At 34.5% G+C, this 18,042-nt stretch overlaps 4 protein-coding genes and 1 long non-coding RNA gene across 10 annotated transcripts; all 5 read left to right on the top strand.

The window, feature by feature from the left end:
• The first annotated feature begins 3,475 nt into the window (after positions 1 to 3,475).
• Positions 3,476 to 6,331, top strand: LOC146913645 (uncharacterized). The gene is made up of 2 exons (XR_015016402.1): positions 3,476 to 3,588; positions 6,054 to 6,331. It is a non-coding gene; the product is annotated as an uncharacterized LOC146913645 (long non-coding RNA).
• Positions 6,332 to 6,852: 521 nt separating this feature from the next.
• On the top strand, positions 6,853 to 7,416 carry LOC146913644 (F-box/kelch-repeat protein At3g23880-like). The gene has a single exon (XM_085720964.1). The coding sequence runs from the start codon at positions 6,853 to 6,855 to the stop codon at positions 7,414 to 7,416; it is 564 nt and encodes a 187-aa protein (XP_085577090.1).
• A 177-nt stretch (positions 7,417 to 7,593) lies between these two features.
• On the top strand, positions 7,594 to 9,238 carry LOC146913643 (C-terminal binding protein AN-like). 6 transcript variants are annotated; one of them, XR_015013736.1, is made up of 6 exons: positions 7,594 to 7,759; positions 7,853 to 8,178; positions 8,421 to 8,504; positions 8,712 to 8,780; positions 8,922 to 8,963; positions 9,046 to 9,238. XR_015013736.1 is itself a non-coding variant. In XM_085716881.1 (5 exons), exons 1-4 carry the CDS (start codon positions 7,714 to 7,716, stop codon positions 8,730 to 8,732), a joined length of 477 nt encoding a protein of 158 aa, XP_085573007.1. In that variant the 5' UTR covers positions 7,594 to 7,713; the 3' UTR covers positions 8,733 to 8,780; positions 9,046 to 9,238. The 6 variants fall into 6 exon arrangements, 3 of the variants coding, with proteins under 3 accessions (XP_085573007.1, XP_085573004.1, XP_085573005.1); XM_085716881.1 differs by lacking the exon at positions 8,922 to 8,963; XR_015013735.1 differs by having other exon boundaries at positions 7,599 to 7,759; positions 8,421 to 8,780.
• Positions 9,239 to 12,671: 3,433 nt separating this feature from the next.
• Positions 12,672 to 13,238, top strand: LOC146913642 (F-box/kelch-repeat protein At3g23880-like). Its single transcript, XM_085720963.1, has one exon. The coding sequence runs from the start codon at positions 12,672 to 12,674 to the stop codon at positions 13,236 to 13,238; it is 567 nt and encodes a 188-aa protein (XP_085577089.1).
• A 1,586-nt stretch (positions 13,239 to 14,824) lies between these two features.
• LOC146913641 (F-box/kelch-repeat protein At3g23880-like) lies at positions 14,825 to 16,035 on the top strand. Its single transcript, XM_085720962.1, has 3 exons — positions 14,825 to 15,372; positions 15,454 to 15,554; positions 15,662 to 16,035. The coding sequence occupies exons 1-3, from the start codon at positions 14,825 to 14,827 to the stop codon at positions 16,033 to 16,035; spliced, it is 1,023 nt and encodes a 340-aa protein (XP_085577088.1).
• The last annotated feature ends 2,007 nt before the right edge of the window (positions 16,036 to 18,042 follow it).

Genomic DNA, 18,042 nt, shown 5'->3' with positions numbered 1-18,042 from the left:
TGTGAAAAATCTTGATGGTTGGACTCTTTAAAAAATCCTAAAAATCTTAATTGAATACCACCAGAATTATTTCTAATCTTTTAAAATCTCGATTGAATACCTCAAGATTTTTTTAAAACTAAAAAGTCTTTTAAAATCCTTCGAAATCTCAATTCAATTTGGGAGGTGTATTGGATTGAGATTTTAAAAGACAATTTTGGTAGAAAAAGTAAGATTTTAAAAGACTTCGTATGATTGTATTGATTCTATGAGATTTTAAAAGACTTTTTTTAAAAGACCTTTTACACTCAAGATTTTAATGGACTTATAACACAGATTTCAATGGATTTATAACAATGACTTTACTCTAAAGATTTCTAAGATTTTTTTTAAATTTGAATAAAGAAAAATAAAACTGATTCAAAATTATTTTACTAACTAAGTGATTATTGCTTTTCAGTAAAAAAAAAAAGTGAGTATTGCGTAAAAATTGGTTCTACATTTTGTTTGTTAAGCGACCCATTGACATCCACAAGGAAGTGTAACAACTCTGTAGTTTAATCCATGGTCCATGCTACATAACTATATTTGTGTTTACCCTTTTATCGGTTATTTTCTTGTTATGAATCCTTCATTTGATCACTAATATGTATAAGGAACAAACTAGTCATCTCACTAGAACAATTGTTGTTTCCTAATTGTCAAAAGATTTGTGACTATATACCAAATAATATAATTCAATAAAAAAAGAAAAAAAACTACCTAATAATAAAAATAATATTCACTTATTATAAATAATAATAATAATAATAATAACAACAACAACAACAACAACAACAACAACAACAACAACAACAACAACAACAACAACCAAAACAACAACACAAATATATATCAATGAAAAGAAAATAATTAATCAATATAAGCAAATAATATCAGTGAAACAATTGTCAAAAGGAAAAATAACAACAAATCATAAAATAAATTCTATCAAGAAGAAAATAAATCATAAAATAAAATAAAAACAATGAATTGTTGTAAAAATAAAACAAATCAGACAAAAGAAAAAGATGCTAAAAAAACAAGAAATTGGAATGATAAAAACATGTTACAGAAAGAATCAGACAAAAAAATAACAACAAAATCGGACAAAAAACAACAAATCATAACAAAAACGGTAAAATAAACAAGAAATCGAAAAGAGAAAAACATGGCATACAAAATAAAAAGAAATAGTATCAAAAGAAAAAAAACAATCGGTTAAAAAAAAACAAGAAATCATAACAAGTATATATAGATTTTTGAAGAATTTGACAGAGAAAAGGAAGAAGAAAAAAAAAGCGAAAGAGGATGTCAACGGTGGTGAAGTGGGAATAAAAAGAGTCTCAAGAAATCTCAGGTGTTTGTATGGGATTGTTAGTTTTAAAATTTTCAACTAAAAAGTCTCACAAAATCCATTATAGCAAGGAATCCATTCAAATCTATACATTTTTGAATACCAAGAGATAGTTTTTTAGTTGAGAAAAATCTTGATTGAATACCACCGGATTTTGTTGGTGTAACGCCCTCCTTTTTATTTAATTATTTTTATTAAGTTAAGGTTTATTTATGTGATTTATTTATATATATGAGGTGTTAATATTTTATTATGTGACATTATTCTATTATTTATTAGAATATGAGAATTATTAGTGTAAGTAGAATTGGAGGTTAGAATAGAAAGAAGAATAAGTTATTGGGCCTAAATAGATTTAGGAAGAGTGATTAGTATTATAAATAAGGAAGCTTAGGTTAGAAAGAGTTTTTACGTTAAACCGCTTTTTGGAAAAGAAGAGAAGAAAAAGGAGAACTCAGAGAGAGAGAACCCTAGGAAAGAAGAACGCTGCTTTTGATTTCAGAAAAACAATCTAAGGTAAGGGTGAGACTATCTTTCACTAATATTAAGTCTGTAGATCATTAGATTGCATCTAACATGTTTTGGGATGAGTTTTGTAAGATTATGAGAATTAGGGTTTGAGTGAGAATTGATGATTAGGTGATGAAAAACCGTTGAATTGATGTAGGGGGAGTCTCTATTCACCATAAGGATTGTATGAAAATATGGGTAGTGAAGGGTTTGTGTTCTTTCTTTGTTTTCATGATCTTTTAATGAATTCATATTTAATTCGTACTCTAATATGCGGCTGTGATTTTTGAATATATTCTTGTCTCTGGATTCATTAATTTCATGTGCTAAATTCGTGGTTATTTCAGAGTTATGTTCGAGTTTAGTGTTTGTATGATGATTTATTCATAGTTGTCTGCCAATTTTGTTCTCGTGTTTCATAATCTGATCTGAGAGAGGATTTACGATTCGCATGATTCTTATTATGCAATTTATTCTCATACGAACTTTCTATTTTAATTTATATACATGATATATGGATGCAATGGGATTTTGGTTAGTCATATCAGTTTCGAAATTGTAACAATCGGTTACCATATAATATTCGTGCCTGGCTATTTGTTTTCATACCTTAGCTATCACTTAAAACACTTAATTAATTGTCGAACACAACAATATGAGAAGTATTAGGATAAAAAGGTGTTTTGATATTAGTTTAGAATATTGTGGCAAAAACGTTTGCCTATATATTGGCTTTAGAAATTGCTAGTGAGACTTGATTTAATTTCTTTTATTAAAACCAATGTTGTATATAATTTCTTTAATATGAGATAGTATTGGCCTGGGAAATATAACTTTACCATACATATTGTAATCTCAGTATGTGATATGAGATATTAATTGACATGCTAATTAACGATGTGTAATTGAAGTGTTATTTAAAGATGTGTAATTTATGTGATAATTGAAGATGATTATATAGTGATGTTACTAAATGACGATGGGTTATATAAGAATTGTTATATGCTGCACTTGTTGCTGTTTGCTGTTGTTGACCTTTAATGTCATGAAGTTGCATGAGTCGGTCTAAGTTGTCATGATTTAAGAAGTTGTCCATTTTAATGGAGTTGTATAAGATGTTCACGTTGTTGTCCAAGTTGCATTTAGAGTTGTGTTGTTGCATAGTCAGCGATGGGGGCTTAATGCCCGACAGGTCCAAATATGACCTTAGCGATGGGGGCTTAATGCCTGACAGGTCCAAATATGACCTTAGCGAAGGGGGCTTAATGCCCTGGTGGTACCACATGCATATTGAAGATGTCTAAGATGATTTAAGATGACTTGAGAAGTAGCAGTTGCATAGTCGAGTCGAAGTTGTTAAGATGTCAAGTTGATAAGTTATTAATGAAGTGCTATGATGAATGAAGACGAATGATTATATTTGATGTTAGATGTTGATGCTTATAAATAATGTTTGATGAAATGTGGTGACGTTTGTGATTAATATTGATGCTATGTGATGATTGTTGGTGACTATTATATGATGTATATGTTGTTAAATGTAGTTTATGAGTTACCTGCTTAATATTATTGTTTGAGAAATCTCACCCCTTCTGCGTATATGTTGCCTCGACCGTGGGTAATGTGCAGGTATTAAAGATTAGAAGTGTTCGTGAGAGGACTCCTCACTTGTGTCTAGGTGCTCTGATACGTAACGGGATGGGGCTTGCTTTCTTATCTATTCCTTACGTGTCTTTATGAACTTTTTACGAATAAGTATTGAATCAAATTATGAGATTTTTCTGATAAGGCCTGCGTGCCAAGACTTTGTTCATGTTGAACTATTTCCGCTGCGTATTTCCATACTTTTATGATGTTGAACCTGGAAGGATATTTATTAATATCTATTTTATGACTTAAAAGTAGTATGTGACATTCCGTTTATGAATTAAATACTCTGATTTTAAATGAAATTTTCAAGTTGGGAAAACGGGGTGTTACAATTGGTATCAGAGCAGGTCGGTCCATCCGGCCAAGTAGATGAGTCATGTGTCGTGTCGTCATGTTTTCTAGTTAGTAGTTATGTATCATGTTTAACTGACTAACTTTGATGTGTTTTTTTTTGTGTTTTGTTTGAAGAAGCAATAACTAAATTTATTTTCTCCTGTGCTTTGAATTTCGAGGACGAAATTCTTTTAAGTTGGGGAGAGTTGTAACGCCCTCCTTTTTATTTAATTATTTTTATTAAGTTAAGGTTTATTTATGTGATTTATTTATATATATGAGGTGTTAATATTTTATTATGTGACATTATTCTATTATTTATTAGAATATGAGAATTATTAGTGTAAGTAGAATTGGAGGTTAGAATAGAAAGAAGAATAAGTTATTGGGCCTAAATAGATTTAGGAAGAGTGATTAGTATTATAAATAAGGAAGCTTAGGTTAGAAAGAGTTTTTACGTTAAACCGCTTTTTGGAAAAGAAGAGAAGAAAAAGGAGAACTCAGAGAGAGAGAACCCTAGGAAAGAAGAACGCTGCTTTTGATTTCAGAAAAACAATCTAAGGTAAGGGTGAGACTATCTTTCACTAATATTAAGTCTGTAGATCATTAGATTGCATCTAACATGTTTTGGGATGAGTTTTGTAAGATTATGAGAATTAGGGTTTGAGTGAGAATTGATGATTAGGTGATGAAAAACCGTTGAATTGATGTAGGGGGAGTCTCTATTCACCATAAGGATTGTATGAAAATATGGGTAGTGAAGGGTTTGTGTTCTTTCTTTGTTTTCATGATCTTTTAATGAATTCATATTTAATTCGTACTCTAATATGCTGCTGTGATTTTTGAATATATTCTTGTCTCTGGATTCATTAATTTCATGTGCTAAATTCGTGGTTATTTCAGAGTTATGTTCGAGTTTAGTGTTTGTATGATGATTTATTCATAGTTGTCTGCCAATTTTGTTCTCGTGTTTCATAATCTGATCTGAGAGAGGATTTACGATTCGCATGATTCTTATTATGCAATTTATTCTCATACGAACTTTCTATTTTAATTTATATACATGATATATGGATGCAATGGGATTTTGGTTAGTCATATCAGTTTCGAAATTGTAACAATCGGTTACCATATAATATTCGTGCCTGGCTATTTGTTTTCATACCTTAGCTATCACTTAAAACACTTAATTAATTGTCGAACACAACAATATGAGAAGTATTAGGATAAAAAGGTGTTTTGATATTAGTTTAGAATATTGTGGCAAAAACGTTTGCCTATATATTGGCTTTAGAAATTGCTAGTGAGACTTGATTTAATTTCTTTTATTAAAACCAATGTTGTATATAATTTCTTTAATATGAGATAGTATTGGCCTGGGAAATATAACTTTACCATACATATTGTAATCTCAGTATGTGATATGAGATATTAATTGACATGCTAATTAACGATGTGTAATTGAAGTGTTATTTAAAGATGTGTAATTTATGTGATAATTGAAGATGATTATATAGTGATGTTACTAAATGACGATGGGTTATATAAGAATTGTTATATGCTGCACTTGTTGCTGTTTGCTGTTGTTGACCTTTAATGTCATGAAGTTGCATGAGTCGGTCTAAGTTGTCATGATTTAAGAAGTTGTCCATTTTAATGGAGTTGTATAAGATGTTCACGTTGTTGTCCAAGTTGCATTTAGAGTTGTGTTGTTGCATAGTCAGCGATGGGGGCTTAATGCCCGACAGGTCCAAATATGACCTTAGCGATGGGGGCTTAATGCCTGACAGGTCCAAATATGACCTTAGCGAAGGAGGCTTAATGCCCTGGTGGTACCACATGCATATTGAAGATGTCTAAGATGATTTAAGATGACTTGAGAAGTAGCAGTTGCATAGTCGAGTCGAAGTTGTTAAGATGTCAAGTTGATAAGTTATTAATGAAGTGCTATGATGAATGAAGACGAATGATTATATTTGATGTTAGATGTTGATGCTTATAAATAATGTTTGATGAAATGTGGTGACGTTTGTGATTAATATTGATGCTATGTGATGATTGTTGGTGACTATTATATGATGTATATGTTGTTAAATGTAGTTTATGAGTTACCTGCTTAATATTATTGTTTGAGAAATCTCACCCCTTCTGCGTATATGTTGCCTCGACCGTGGGTAATGTGCAGGTATTAAAGATTAGAAGTGTTCGTGAGAGGACTCCTCACTTGTGTCTAGGTGCTCTGATACGTAACGGGATGGGGCTTGCTTTCTTATCTATTCCTTACGTGTCTTTATGAACTTTTTACGAATAAGTATTGAATCAAATTATGAGATTTTTCTGATAAGGCCTGCGTGCCAAGACTTTGTTCATGTTGAACTATTTCCGCTGCGTATTTCCATACTTTTATGATGTTGAACCTGGAAGGATATTTATTAATATCTATTTTATGACTTAAAAGTAGTATGTGACATTCCGTTTATGAATTAAATACTCTGATTTTAAATGAAATTTTCAAGTTGGGAAAACGGGGTGTTACAGTTGGACTCTTTAAAAAATCTTGAAAATCCTTATTGAATACCACCGGAATTATTTCTAATCTTTTAAAATCTTGATTGAATACCTTGAGATTTTTTTATAAGTAAAAAGTCTTTTAAAATCCTTCAAAATCCCAATTGAATACACCCCCCTAAGGGAAATTTGTCCAGTTAAATATAGAAAATTTATTTTAGAAAAATAATATTTACGGCCCTCCAAAAAAAATCGGTGACAACTAAAGTACCCATGAAAGAATGGTGGGTAATTTACCTCAACCAATGAACATTCACTTTTTTATGTGGTATCCATCTTGACCCCACCAATAAATTGCTGATTTTCATTGGTTGGTGAGTAAATTACCCATCATTCTTCAAAGGTAATTTAGAAAAAACAAAAAAAAAAGAATCATAAGTCTAGTTTGTAGCCAGGAGCCAACCACTCACTCAGAAATGGCAGCCGAGGAGACAGCAGAAACCCTAACATTACCCTCTTCTAACCCTAACCCTAACCCTCTTGCAGGATTTTCACTACCACGACCGCCCCCTCCACCGCTGCTACCCACTCTTCCTTTGGATCTCATAACAGAAATTATATGCAGACTCCCGGTGAAATCCCTCATGAAATTCAGGTGTGTTTGCAAACCCTGGAATTCGCTAATTTCTGCCGATCGCAAATTTGCCAAGAAACACCTTCACTGCATGTCGTCAACCATGAACCACAATCTCATTCAACCATCAGAGAACATCCCATCAGACTTCTCTCTTTATCCTCTGCGCACAATCTATGACAACGCCACAGAGATCACATTCCCTCTCCTCCGTGAAAACTATTTTGAAGATGGCATTCACATAGTTGCCTCTTGTGACGGAATCCTTTGTTTAGCGTGGCCTTATAGTGAAAGGAAAGCTGTTTTGTGGAACCCTTCCATTAGAAAATATAACATATTGCCCCCTTTAGAAGAAAATCAACGCACCAGGTATAAACATGTTCACACCAGGTATGGCTTTGGCTGACGCAGTACGGAAGCGTAGGGTTAGCAAGCGCTAAACCTAAATAGAAAAGAACAAGTTTGCAAGCGACAAACTTGTGAAAATAAGTTTGCAAGCGACAAACCTATCAAAATAAGGGTTTCGGAATCCACCAGAAATTGAGAGAAAATCTCGAATATTATTAATGAATAAAAAAGTGTGCCTCTCAGTGGCGGAGACAGCGCCCGGCGACCCCGGGCGGTCGCCCGGGCTCGATCCGTAAGTTCCTCACATTAGACCCTCCATTTACACACTTCAAAAACAAAAAAATTGGGCAAATCTATGGCACTTCAACAACATTCTCAGAGGTTCGAAGGTTCAACAACAGGTTCTGCTCTTTTTTTTTTCAATTTCTTTTTTGGGTTTGCATGCTTTTTGGATTATTGATTGTAAAGTTTTGATTTTTGAATCATTTGATCAGTTTCAGAAAGTGGGTTGTCAGGATTGTGGTTTATTGATTGTCAGAAAGTGGGTTCTGCTCTTGTTCATGTTGATACATCACGTGCTGAGGAGATCGCTGATACTGTGATGGCGTTGTTTCTCGGTCTTCTTCGTCGGACTCATCTGCTTTCTCGTCATGCACTTTCGGCTTCCGGTTGGCTTGGTTCTGTTCAGCCGCTGTGCCGAGGGATGCGGCGGTGTCGAGGTCTTGTTCTTGGGATTGTTGGTAGATCTGCTTCTGCTAGAGCTTTGGCTACTCATAGCTTGGCTTTCAAAATGAGTGTTCTCTATTTTGATGTTCATTCGGTAATTTCTTCATCAATCAGTTACTTTTTTTTTTCTTCTGTTAATAGAACTAGTTGATCAATTTTTATGTTTAAAATTTGAAATGCTAATACTTGTCGAGAAAATGAATTAATTGAACGTAATCACATCGTGCCATAAAGCATCTGAAATGATAAGTGGAAAGAGTGTTGTTAATGTGATGAATCATATAAGAAATTGGAAGTTGATGTTTTTGCTTTTATTGTTTTTCTAATGTGTTGCAGATACAAAATTCTGATGTTAGAGATAGTGGCACTTATATGAAGGGCACTCTTTCTCCAGCACTTGGGAATTTGCAATTCTTAGAGGTATTGATGATAAGTGGGCTGAAGCATATTACAGGACCAATTCCTTCTAGTTTCTCAAATTTAACCCACCTCACACATCTTGTTCTTGATGATAATTCACTTGGAGGGTGCATGGAAATCTATTGATCGGTTCACTGTCAACAATCATAAATGATATGACAAGCATCTCTTTGGAGGTAATTGATGTATCAAATAATTTCATTTCAGGTCACATTCCAGAATTTGTAGAAGGGTCAAGCTTGAAGGTGCTAAACTTGGGAAGCAACAATATCTCAGGTCCAATCCCAGTTTCTATTTCAAATTTGATTGAACTTGAGAGGTTCCTTCAATCCGTTAATTACTTTTGATTTATCATGATGAATTTAGCCTTTGCTCTTTGGCTATGCACTAACCTTATTCAATCAACATCACCTGCAGTTTCTGAATTTCCAGTGTCTACAACTCCAATCATCCCATTATGTACTTATCTTTATAAATTTATTCTGATTTTTATTGTGTTAACTTTTATCCTAAATGTCACCCTTTGGTTGTAATTCTGCAGGAAATCTGATCGCACTCAAGTTGCTTATGTTACCTTTAAGGATTCACAGGGAGCAGAGACAGCAGTTCTCTTGACGGTACGTACATATTCAAATAATTTCCGCATTTGAAATTTTACTGTACATTTCATAGTAATGGGATGTACCGCACCAATTTCCGCATTTGCATATATTTTTCGCCCAGGCTCTATGAAATTCCTGGCTCCGCCACTGTCCCCTATCAATCATTTTTCTGTGTAGATCAGCCACAACATAATGTTTTTGACATTCAGACATAATCATATATTTGAAGTAATTTTCATGATATTGCAGAACACGTTTAAAATTTAGCTTCTGCCACTTCAAGGAATTTAGCTCTAGATTTAGAAACAAAACAACATTCTCTCCAATAACTTCTTTTAAAGGAGATTCACTTATTGCCATTGTATCATCACAACTTTCTTTCTCCAAACTAACATCAATGAGAGAAACACAAGACTTTGCAACCGGGAGGTAGCCCAAGTGATGATGGAGTGACCAATTATTTGATAATTCTGAATTCTTTCCATCATTCATCAGTACTATATCATGTATCTCAACACTTGAGCAAAAGGAAATTAGATAGAGAGATTGAGACGCCTCATAAACAAGATTTATTTTCCAATTCTTCAAGCCATAGGTAGCAAGAAGAAACAATAAAAATTCTACAGCATAAAAATTCCTTTTGCTAGTAGTATCAAGCCATTTTTGGACTGAACGGAACTCAATGGCAGTTCCTATATCTTCCTTTTCTTCTGAACTTTGAGAGGTCAAATGCACAAACACTAAATCTCCAACATGTTTATTCCACATGATATATACTCCAACAGAAACTTTTATTGCAGCAAAGAATTCCAAGCCTAACACAAGCCACATTGTAATAAAGACATCATCAATTGACATGCCAAAACATTCAAAGCTAGAATTCATATTCACATAAACCATCTTGAATCCATAACATCTTTCAACTAACCACTTATTGAACTTCATGAAAGGTAGCAGTGAAGTGATTTCATTACTACTAGCTTTAGAAACAAGCACATATCCTCTGGCCCTTGCATTATGATTAAAATAGTAGAGAATATTTGTCGAAACATAACAACAACCATGAAGAAAATAATCAATTAAGTAGCTCCAAGTGTGAACATGATACAGTTTGGTGATCATGTTAGAATTGCAATTAGGAACCTCCAATTTATTACTGAACTTAACCATGTAAATAGGGCACGTTTGAGCTCCTTGTAGGCCAATCTGAGAAAAGGACTTATTGATCAAATTAATCCCAAGACAAACTGCTCTCACTGTTTTGCTAATAGAACCAACATGCCTAACAACCAAAATTCCCCTTTCAACAAAAGTATCCATATGTCTTACAAGTCCATTCAACCAAGAATCTCCCAATATATTTTCAAAATCAATATCCTTCAAATTGTAGAAGTGAGAATGTTTATTTAGGCATGACAAAGTGTTAGTGTCATAGTATTTTTGCAAAGCAACGAATAGTATAACAACGTTATTCATCTCTTTGTTTCCAACCGATAGAGATTCTTCTAACATGGAACATAATGGACAGGGAAACGAAATCAAAATAGGCAGAAACACGAACAATAATGATATGTCGGGATCGAAACTTCGGTGACTGTCACTACAAACAATCAATTTGAGAGCACAATCTTGCACAAAGTTAAGACTGTACCTGAGGGGTATTTCAACAAACATGTAATGGGCACAAGAAACCGATGTTGTTGTGATGAATTTCCCCGATCTATTTCCGGTGTCTAACGGTGCGGGAAGTGGTGGAGGCAAGGTGAAATTCTGTGTCACTTGAAAATCCACGAGAATCTTCTGATAGCTTCGATCCGGAGGTTTGGGTAATGGCGGCAGTGTCGGAGCGAATATACATGGATGTGAAGGTTTCGGTGGTGGCGCCGGAACAAACAATTTTGCAATATCACTGCCAGAAATTACCGATGGCTTTGGCTTTGTAGGTATACTCCATGACTGAAAATCAACATATGTGGCTTCCACAATTTTCCGTTTGATAGCTTGCTTTGTAGCTTCAGCAACTCTTTGCAGCACTATAAATGAATATTCATCCGAAAATTTAATTGATGTCATACCTTTTGTAGTAATTGAGAAAGGCAGACTGAGTGATGATGTCTGAATGACATCAGGTGGTTTCAGAGGCAGTGCAATCAGGTGATTAGATGAGAATGGTTTACATTTTACTTCACTTAAACATTGCAGATTGGAGGGAGAGGTCTGATTTTGAAAACATGATCTCAACGCAACTAGAAACCCGCCGGGATCGTAACATCGGAGACTGTTGAAACTTAAAAGCACTGATTGCTCGGTTCCGCCGATTGTGTTATGTGAGAGGGATTGGAACTTTACCTCACCCAAGCGTTGCGGAACGAATGACGAGAATGCTTTAGTTGGAATTTGTTTGTCCAACAACGTGGGTTTCTCTATCTCCATGTTTATTTCTGAAATTGAATTCAAACCCGAGTTAACGACTAAATCAGAATCAATTTCCGAATCAGGATCTAAAAACTGAGAACTTGAATCTAATTGCTGCGATAATTTCCGAATTGTTGGTGCCACTGACATTGAGATTGAACTCTCAATTGTCGAAGATACAGATGAACAAGTTGCCTCCTTGAGGATTGTTGATACTTTTAAGCAATATTCATCGTTATTTTCTTTTACTGTCGCTGGCCTTTCCTCATCTTTATGGTCCTCTGAAAGTGATTCTTTCTCAAAATCCATTGCTTGATTACCATGTGTAGTATCTATTGTTACGTCTTCACATGTTACCTTACTTTTTGCTTCCTGATCCTTTTCAATAGATTTAGCAGAATCAGTCTGTTCTCGTAAAATCTGCAGCTTCTTCCAATGATTCGACATTATCTCTTCAAAATCAGTTTTCTCCACCGTTGAAGAATTTGAATCCTCAATAATTCGATTGTTTTCACCACGAACCCTAATTGGTTCACCTCTCCTGTTCTGATTGTTTTGTTTTTGTCGTCGTAGTTACGGTTGTTGCGGTTGTTGTTGTTGATGTTGCCGATCTTAGCTGTTAATGCCACCATCTGATCTAACAGAGCTTTGGCGGCCATATGTAAACCGTCAAATTTTGCTCTCATCACCGGTTGATCTCCCATGGCTGATCACGTTAGAAAAAGAACAGGAGAAACCTGCTCTAATACCAACTGACGCAGTACGGAAGCGTAGGGTTAGCAAGCGCTAAACCTAGATAGAAAAGAACAAGTTTGCAAGCGACAAACTTGTGAAAATAGGGTTGCAAGCGACAAACCTATCAAAATAAGGGTTCCGGAATCCACCAAAAATTGAGAGAAAATCTCGAATATTATTAATGAATAAAAAAGTGTGTCTCTTAAGCTACATAAGTTCTGCTTATATAGTGAAAGAAATAACAAACCCGTGGGCCAAAGTAAAATAAAACGAAATAATAATAGAAAGTTCTAGAAAATTACTAAGATTTGGCTAAATAATAAATACTACTAAATTACTAATAAAACCCTCCTGCATCATTGGCTATGATAATATAACGGATAATTACAAAGTTGTTGCTGTTTTAATTAGGGATATGTATAGTAGTGGTATCTGCAAAACTCAAACTCAAGTCAAGGTTCATACTTTGGGTACCAATTCTTGGAGATTGATAGATGAGTTTCCTTGTTTCGGTGACTTGTCAATTGGATCAGGAAATTTTGTAAGTGGCACAATTAATTGGTTGGTATTTTACCGGGGTTCAACTTTCTGGTCAATTGTGTCTCTTGATTTGGGGACAGAGTCCTATCAAGAGATTTTGCATCCTGAAACTGTAGAAAGGGTTAGGACCTTGGTGGTTTTGAGGGATTGCTTGAGCCTCATTAGTGATCAAGATATTTGGCTTATGAAGGAATATGGAAATAGAGACTCTTGGACTAAATTTGCCACTGTTCCTCACTTGGTTTCTTATAACTACCATCCTGAATATGTACTTTGTATTTCTGACGATGACCAAGTTCTGTTGAAGTTTATGGCCATGCATGAATTGAAGTTGGCTGTTTACGGTTCCGTAAATGGTACTTTAAAGAGTCTAGATATTAAGACCAAAGGATTGATGCGCTCGGAAATCTACGTTGAGAGTTTGATATCGCCTTGTTCTTAATGTGAGTATGCATATGTTTTGCTATACCATTTGTGCATTATATTTGACTACAACTTTATGTCAAACTTTGCTTCATGCTGTGTATATTATGTTAATTACCGATTGATGGAATGTACAACATGAAAAACTATTGTATTTGTTTCATTTATCAGTTTGTTAAAGCTGTTGGTTCCTTCGTTGTTCATTACATTTTATACAGTCCACGATCATGCATTGCATTAGATGGTTAGTTGTTTGGTTTTCTGAGATTGGAATAAGTATTTTGATGTATGCCTAGTCAATAGTATGTTTGTTAGCATATCTACTAGCCGCACAAATCTTTGTGTTAGATGCAAAAAATTAACCTTCTCCGTCAATAGTTAAAACTCAGAAGGAGAGAGCTGTGAGAACCTCGTATAAGTCCCATTTTGGTCATCATAATATATTTGCGATAGTGATTCTATATTCACTCTATAAAACTGTGTTTACCAATTTTATTCACCAATTGGTTTAGATCAATTTCTAAATGGTTATTGTAACGTATCTGTAAAATGAAAAACATGAATTTGATTTTTGACTGATCATTCTTTGTGCAGTTTGGAGGGCTTCTAACAGCTAGGAACTTGCCATTCTTTGGGATGTAAGTTTAGAAAATTCTTGCTGATGGGGTTAACCTTTTATGTATGTCATGACAAGTGAGTGTGATTTTGTCCCTAGAAAATGGATGTCTTAAATAAGAAATACTCTTTCTTGATTTATGTTATGCTTGAATATTAAATATGTTATTTTGAGCCTTGGAGGCTACAACTTATTTGCTACTTGAATTGTATTATGTTTATAATGTTAGTAGCAATAAACTTTGATGATTAGTAATGAATGTGTTTAATTTTGTGTATTTTTCTCCCCTAATAAAAGTTCATTTTTCTATGTTTTAGTTTTCATATGTGTAGTGCTTGTATTATTTTCCTAGAGAATTCGACGTAGTGACAATACCGTAGAATATCACAAATGTCGTCGTCATGTTTGATGATGAATAAGAAACAAGAAGTATGCACAACAATGTCACACTTTGCATAATCTATGAAAAATAAAAAACCGAAGCTAGCAAATTTATAAGCCATTTGTTTGTAATGTGGCAGTTTAGAAAATCCATAGTTAAGGTTCATTTTAGTTTTGAACACATCAAAATCCAAATTTAAGGTTCATTTAAGTTTAGCTTAAATTCATTTAATTAACTTCTTTTTTCTTTCAAAAACCGAACTATAATTTCATTCAACACAACCTAAAATCAGATAAACCTGAATCCTAAAACTGGCAACTTTTATATTTGTCGCGCCTTTTGCAAACATAGAGAATTTCGAAGAGTTAATCTAAGTTTCCTGTCCAAAGTATTTAGATCGGACAGTCAGGATTTCACTGACAGCATGCAGTCAAGGGTACCGACTGCACCCAATCCGGATTTAGTATGTAATGTGCTTGATTCAGGTCTAATGGTAGAAATTATATTTTAGAAAATTAATATTTACGTTTGTGCGAAAAGAATATCATATATACACAAAAAAATAAGTCTAATGGTAGCCAGGCAGCCAGCCCACACTCACTCAGAAATGGCAGCCGAGGAGACAGCAGAAACCCTAACATTACCCTCTTCTAACCCTAACCCTAACCCTCTCGCCGGATTTTCACTACAACAACCACCCCGGTCGCCGCTGCTACCCAGTCTTCCTTTGGATCTCATAACAGAAATTATATGCAGAATCCCGGTGCAATCCCTCATGAAATTCAGGTGTGTCTGTAAACCCTGGAATTCGCTAATTTCTGCCGATCGCAAATTTGCCAAGAAACACCTTCACTGCATGTCGTCAACCATGAACCACAATCTCATTCAACCATCAGAGAACAACCCATCAGACTTCTCTCTTTATCCTCTGTGCACAATCTTCAACGGTTGCACCTATGACGACGCCACAGAGATCACATTCCGTCTCCATGGTGAAAACTATTTTTATGATGGTATTCGCATAGTTGCCTCTTGTGATGGAATCCTTTGTTTAACTGTGGTGCCTTACAATGAAAGCATCACTGTTGTTTTGTGGAACCCTTCCATTAGAAAATATAACATATTGCCCCCTATGGAAGAAAATCAATGCACCAGGTATAAACATGTTCACACCAGGCATGGCTTTGGCTATGATAATATAACGGATAATTATAAAGTTGTTGATGTTTTAATTAGGGATATGTATAGTAGCGGTATCTGCAAAACTCAAACTCAAGTCAAGGTTCATACTTTGGGTACCAATTCTTGGAGATTGATAGATGAGTTTCCTTGTTTCGGTGACTTGTCAATTGGATCAGAAAATTTTTAAGTGGCACAATTAATTGGTTGGTATTTTACCGGGGTTCAACTTTCTGGTCAATTGTGTCTCTTGATTTGGGGACAGAGTCCTATCAAGAGATTTTGCATCCTGATTATGGAGAAGACACGGTAGAAATGGTTACGACCTTGGGGGTTTTGTGGGATTGTTTGAGCCTCATTAGTGGACAAGATATTTGGCTTATGAAGGAATATGGAAATAGAGACTCTTGGACTAAATTCGCCACTGTTCCTCACTTGGGTTGTTATAACTATCTTAATGATGTACTTTATATTTCTGAGGATAGCCAAGTGCTGCTAAAATGTTTTACTCGGTTCGAATTGAAGTTGTTTGTTTATGATTCCAAAAATGATACTTTGGAGCGTCCAGATATTAAAAAGATCCATGATTTGAGGCTCTCGAAAATCTACGTTGAAAGTTTGATATCGCCTTGTTCTTAATGTTAGTATGTACATGTTGTGCATTATATTATGTTTTTCCTGATCAGTGGTAACGTAATGGATCATTGTTAACTACCGATTGATGGAATGTGCAACATGAAAAACTGTTGTGTTTGTTTCATTTATCTGTTTGTTAAAGTCGTTGGTTCCTTTGTTGTGCATTACATTTTCTACAGTCCACGATCATGCATTGCATTAGATGGTTAGTTGTTTGGTTTTCTGAGATCGGAATAAGTATTTTGATGTATGCCTAGTCAATAGTACGTTTGTTAGCATATCTACTAGCCGCACAAATCTTTGTGTTAGATGTAAAAAATTTAACCTTCTCCATCAATAGTTAGAACTCAGAAGGAGAGAGCTGTGAGAACCTCGTGTATAAGTCCCATTTTGGTCATCATAATATATTTGCGATGGTGATTCTATATTCACTCTATAAAAATGTGTTTGAGCCAATTTTGGTCACCAATCGATTTAGATCAATTTGTATATGGTTATTGTAAAGTATCTGTAAAATGAAAAACATGACTTTGATTTTCGTCTGATCATTCTTTGTGCAGTTTGGAGGGCTTCTAACAGCTAGGAACTTCTCATTCTTTTGGATGTAAGTTCATTATTCTTTCTTTCATCACTACACAATATCTATGGATTTCTTCTAGTTTAGAAAATTCTTGCTGATGGGGTTAACCTTTTATGTATGTCATGACAAGTGAGTGTGATTTTGTCCCTAGAAAATGGATGTCTTGAATAAGAAATACTCTTTCTTGATTTATTTTTTCTTCTTGAAAGTTCCATTTGAGTTTCTTTTAATTGCAGGTTGTGAAGGAGCCCTTTGATGCAACTTTTGGTAGTAGGGAATGCTGTTGTTTTTCCTTTGTTGCAACTTTTGTGAAGGAGCCCTTTTAATTGCTATTGTTTATGTTTATAATGTTAGTAGCAATAAACTTTAAAGATTAGTGATGAATGTGTTTAATTTTGTGCATTTTTCTCCCCTAAAAAAATGTGCATTTTTCTATGTTTTAGTTTTCATATGTGCAGTGCTTGTATTGTTTTCCTACAGAGTTCGACGTATTGACAATACCACACAATATCACAAATGTCATCGTCATGTTTGATGATGAATAAGAAACACCGAGTATGCACAACAATGTCACACTTTGCAAATCTATGAAAAATAAAAAACCGAAGCTAGCAAATCTATAAGCCATTTGTTTGTAATGTGGCAGTTTAGAAAATCCATAGTTAAGGTTCATTTTAGTTTTGAACACATCAAAATCCAAATTTAAGGTTCATTTAAGTTTAGCTTAAATTCATTTATATAAACCTGAATCCTAAAACTGTCAAATTTATGTTTGTCGCGCCTTTTGCAAACATAGAGAATTTTGGAGTTAATCTTATAAGTTTCCTGTCCAAAGTATTTAGGTCGGACAGTCAGGATTTCACTGACAGCATGCAGTCAAGGGTACCGACTGCACCCAATCCGGATTTAGTATGTAATGTGCTTGATTCATTTACATGTTTCTATTACTCGGATTTCAAGCAGACAAGGAGGGGACTTACCTGAGAGTGGACACACGAAGGAGAAGATTGGTGCTGCTGTTGAGTGTGAAAGTGACCTTCCACAATTATGATGTTAATAGCACGAGAAGAGATGGAGAGTCTCGGGATTACGTGCTAACTCGCCTGCTTGATTCAAATTACAATATGATTAATGCTTTGATTCAACAACTTTCCTTTTAGATTCACTCACCTTGTCCCTCAAAAAAATTTTAGCTGAAGAAAACTTGTGTTGAGTTGCTTACACTACTAAAACAAGGTAGCAGTCATTGGTTGGTGTTCATTTTCAAATATTGACTGTTACCAACCACGCATTTATATAATTATATGGATAATCTCTGACTCTGCCTGGTAACAAAGTTTTAAAATTTTTATTTTCATTGCATTTGAGCCATCTTACTCTTGTTGATTTATCCCTTTTAATATCATTAATCTAAGATATGACCAAATGTT

Source organism: Medicago sativa, chromosome 6 (assembly GCF_051527215.1).
Source record: "Medicago sativa cultivar Bolivia chromosome 6, Bolivia_mono, whole genome shotgun sequence".
NCBI lineage: Eukaryota > Viridiplantae > Streptophyta > Magnoliopsida > Fabales > Fabaceae > Medicago > Medicago sativa.
The sequence above is the reverse complement of the archived record's forward strand: the minus strand, read 5'-3'. Positions and strand labels throughout refer to the sequence as shown.

Excerpts from the sequence above, each read along its gene's own strand:
- LOC146913644 (XM_085720964.1), top strand. The coding sequence starts at position 6,853 with ATGGCAGCCGAGGAGACAGCAGAAACCCTAACATTACCCTCTTCTAAC.
- LOC146913643 (XM_085716878.1), top strand. The coding sequence starts at position 7,714 with ATGGCACTTCAACAACATTCTCAGAGGTTCGAAGGTTCAACAACAG. Across the intron at positions 7,760-7,852 it reads GTTCGAAGGTTCAACAACAG|TTTCAGAAAGTGGGTTGTCA; the intron begins GTTCTGCTCTTT and ends TCATTTGATCAG. Across the intron at positions 8,179-8,420 it reads TCTATTTTGATGTTCATTCG|ATACAAAATTCTGATGTTAG; the intron begins GTAATTTCTTCA and ends AATGTGTTGCAG.
- LOC146913642 (XM_085720963.1), top strand. The coding sequence starts at position 12,672 with ATGTATAGTAGTGGTATCTGCAAAACTCAAACTCAAGTCAAGGTTCAT.
- LOC146913641 (XM_085720962.1), top strand. The coding sequence starts at position 14,825 with ATGGCAGCCGAGGAGACAGCAGAAACCCTAACATTACCCTCTTCTAAC. Across the intron at positions 15,373-15,453 it reads GAAGAAAATCAATGCACCAG|GGATATGTATAGTAGCGGTA; the intron begins GTATAAACATGT and ends TGTTTTAATTAG. Across the intron at positions 15,555-15,661 it reads AGATGAGTTTCCTTGTTTCG|AGTCCTATCAAGAGATTTTG; the intron begins GTGACTTGTCAA and ends ATTTGGGGACAG.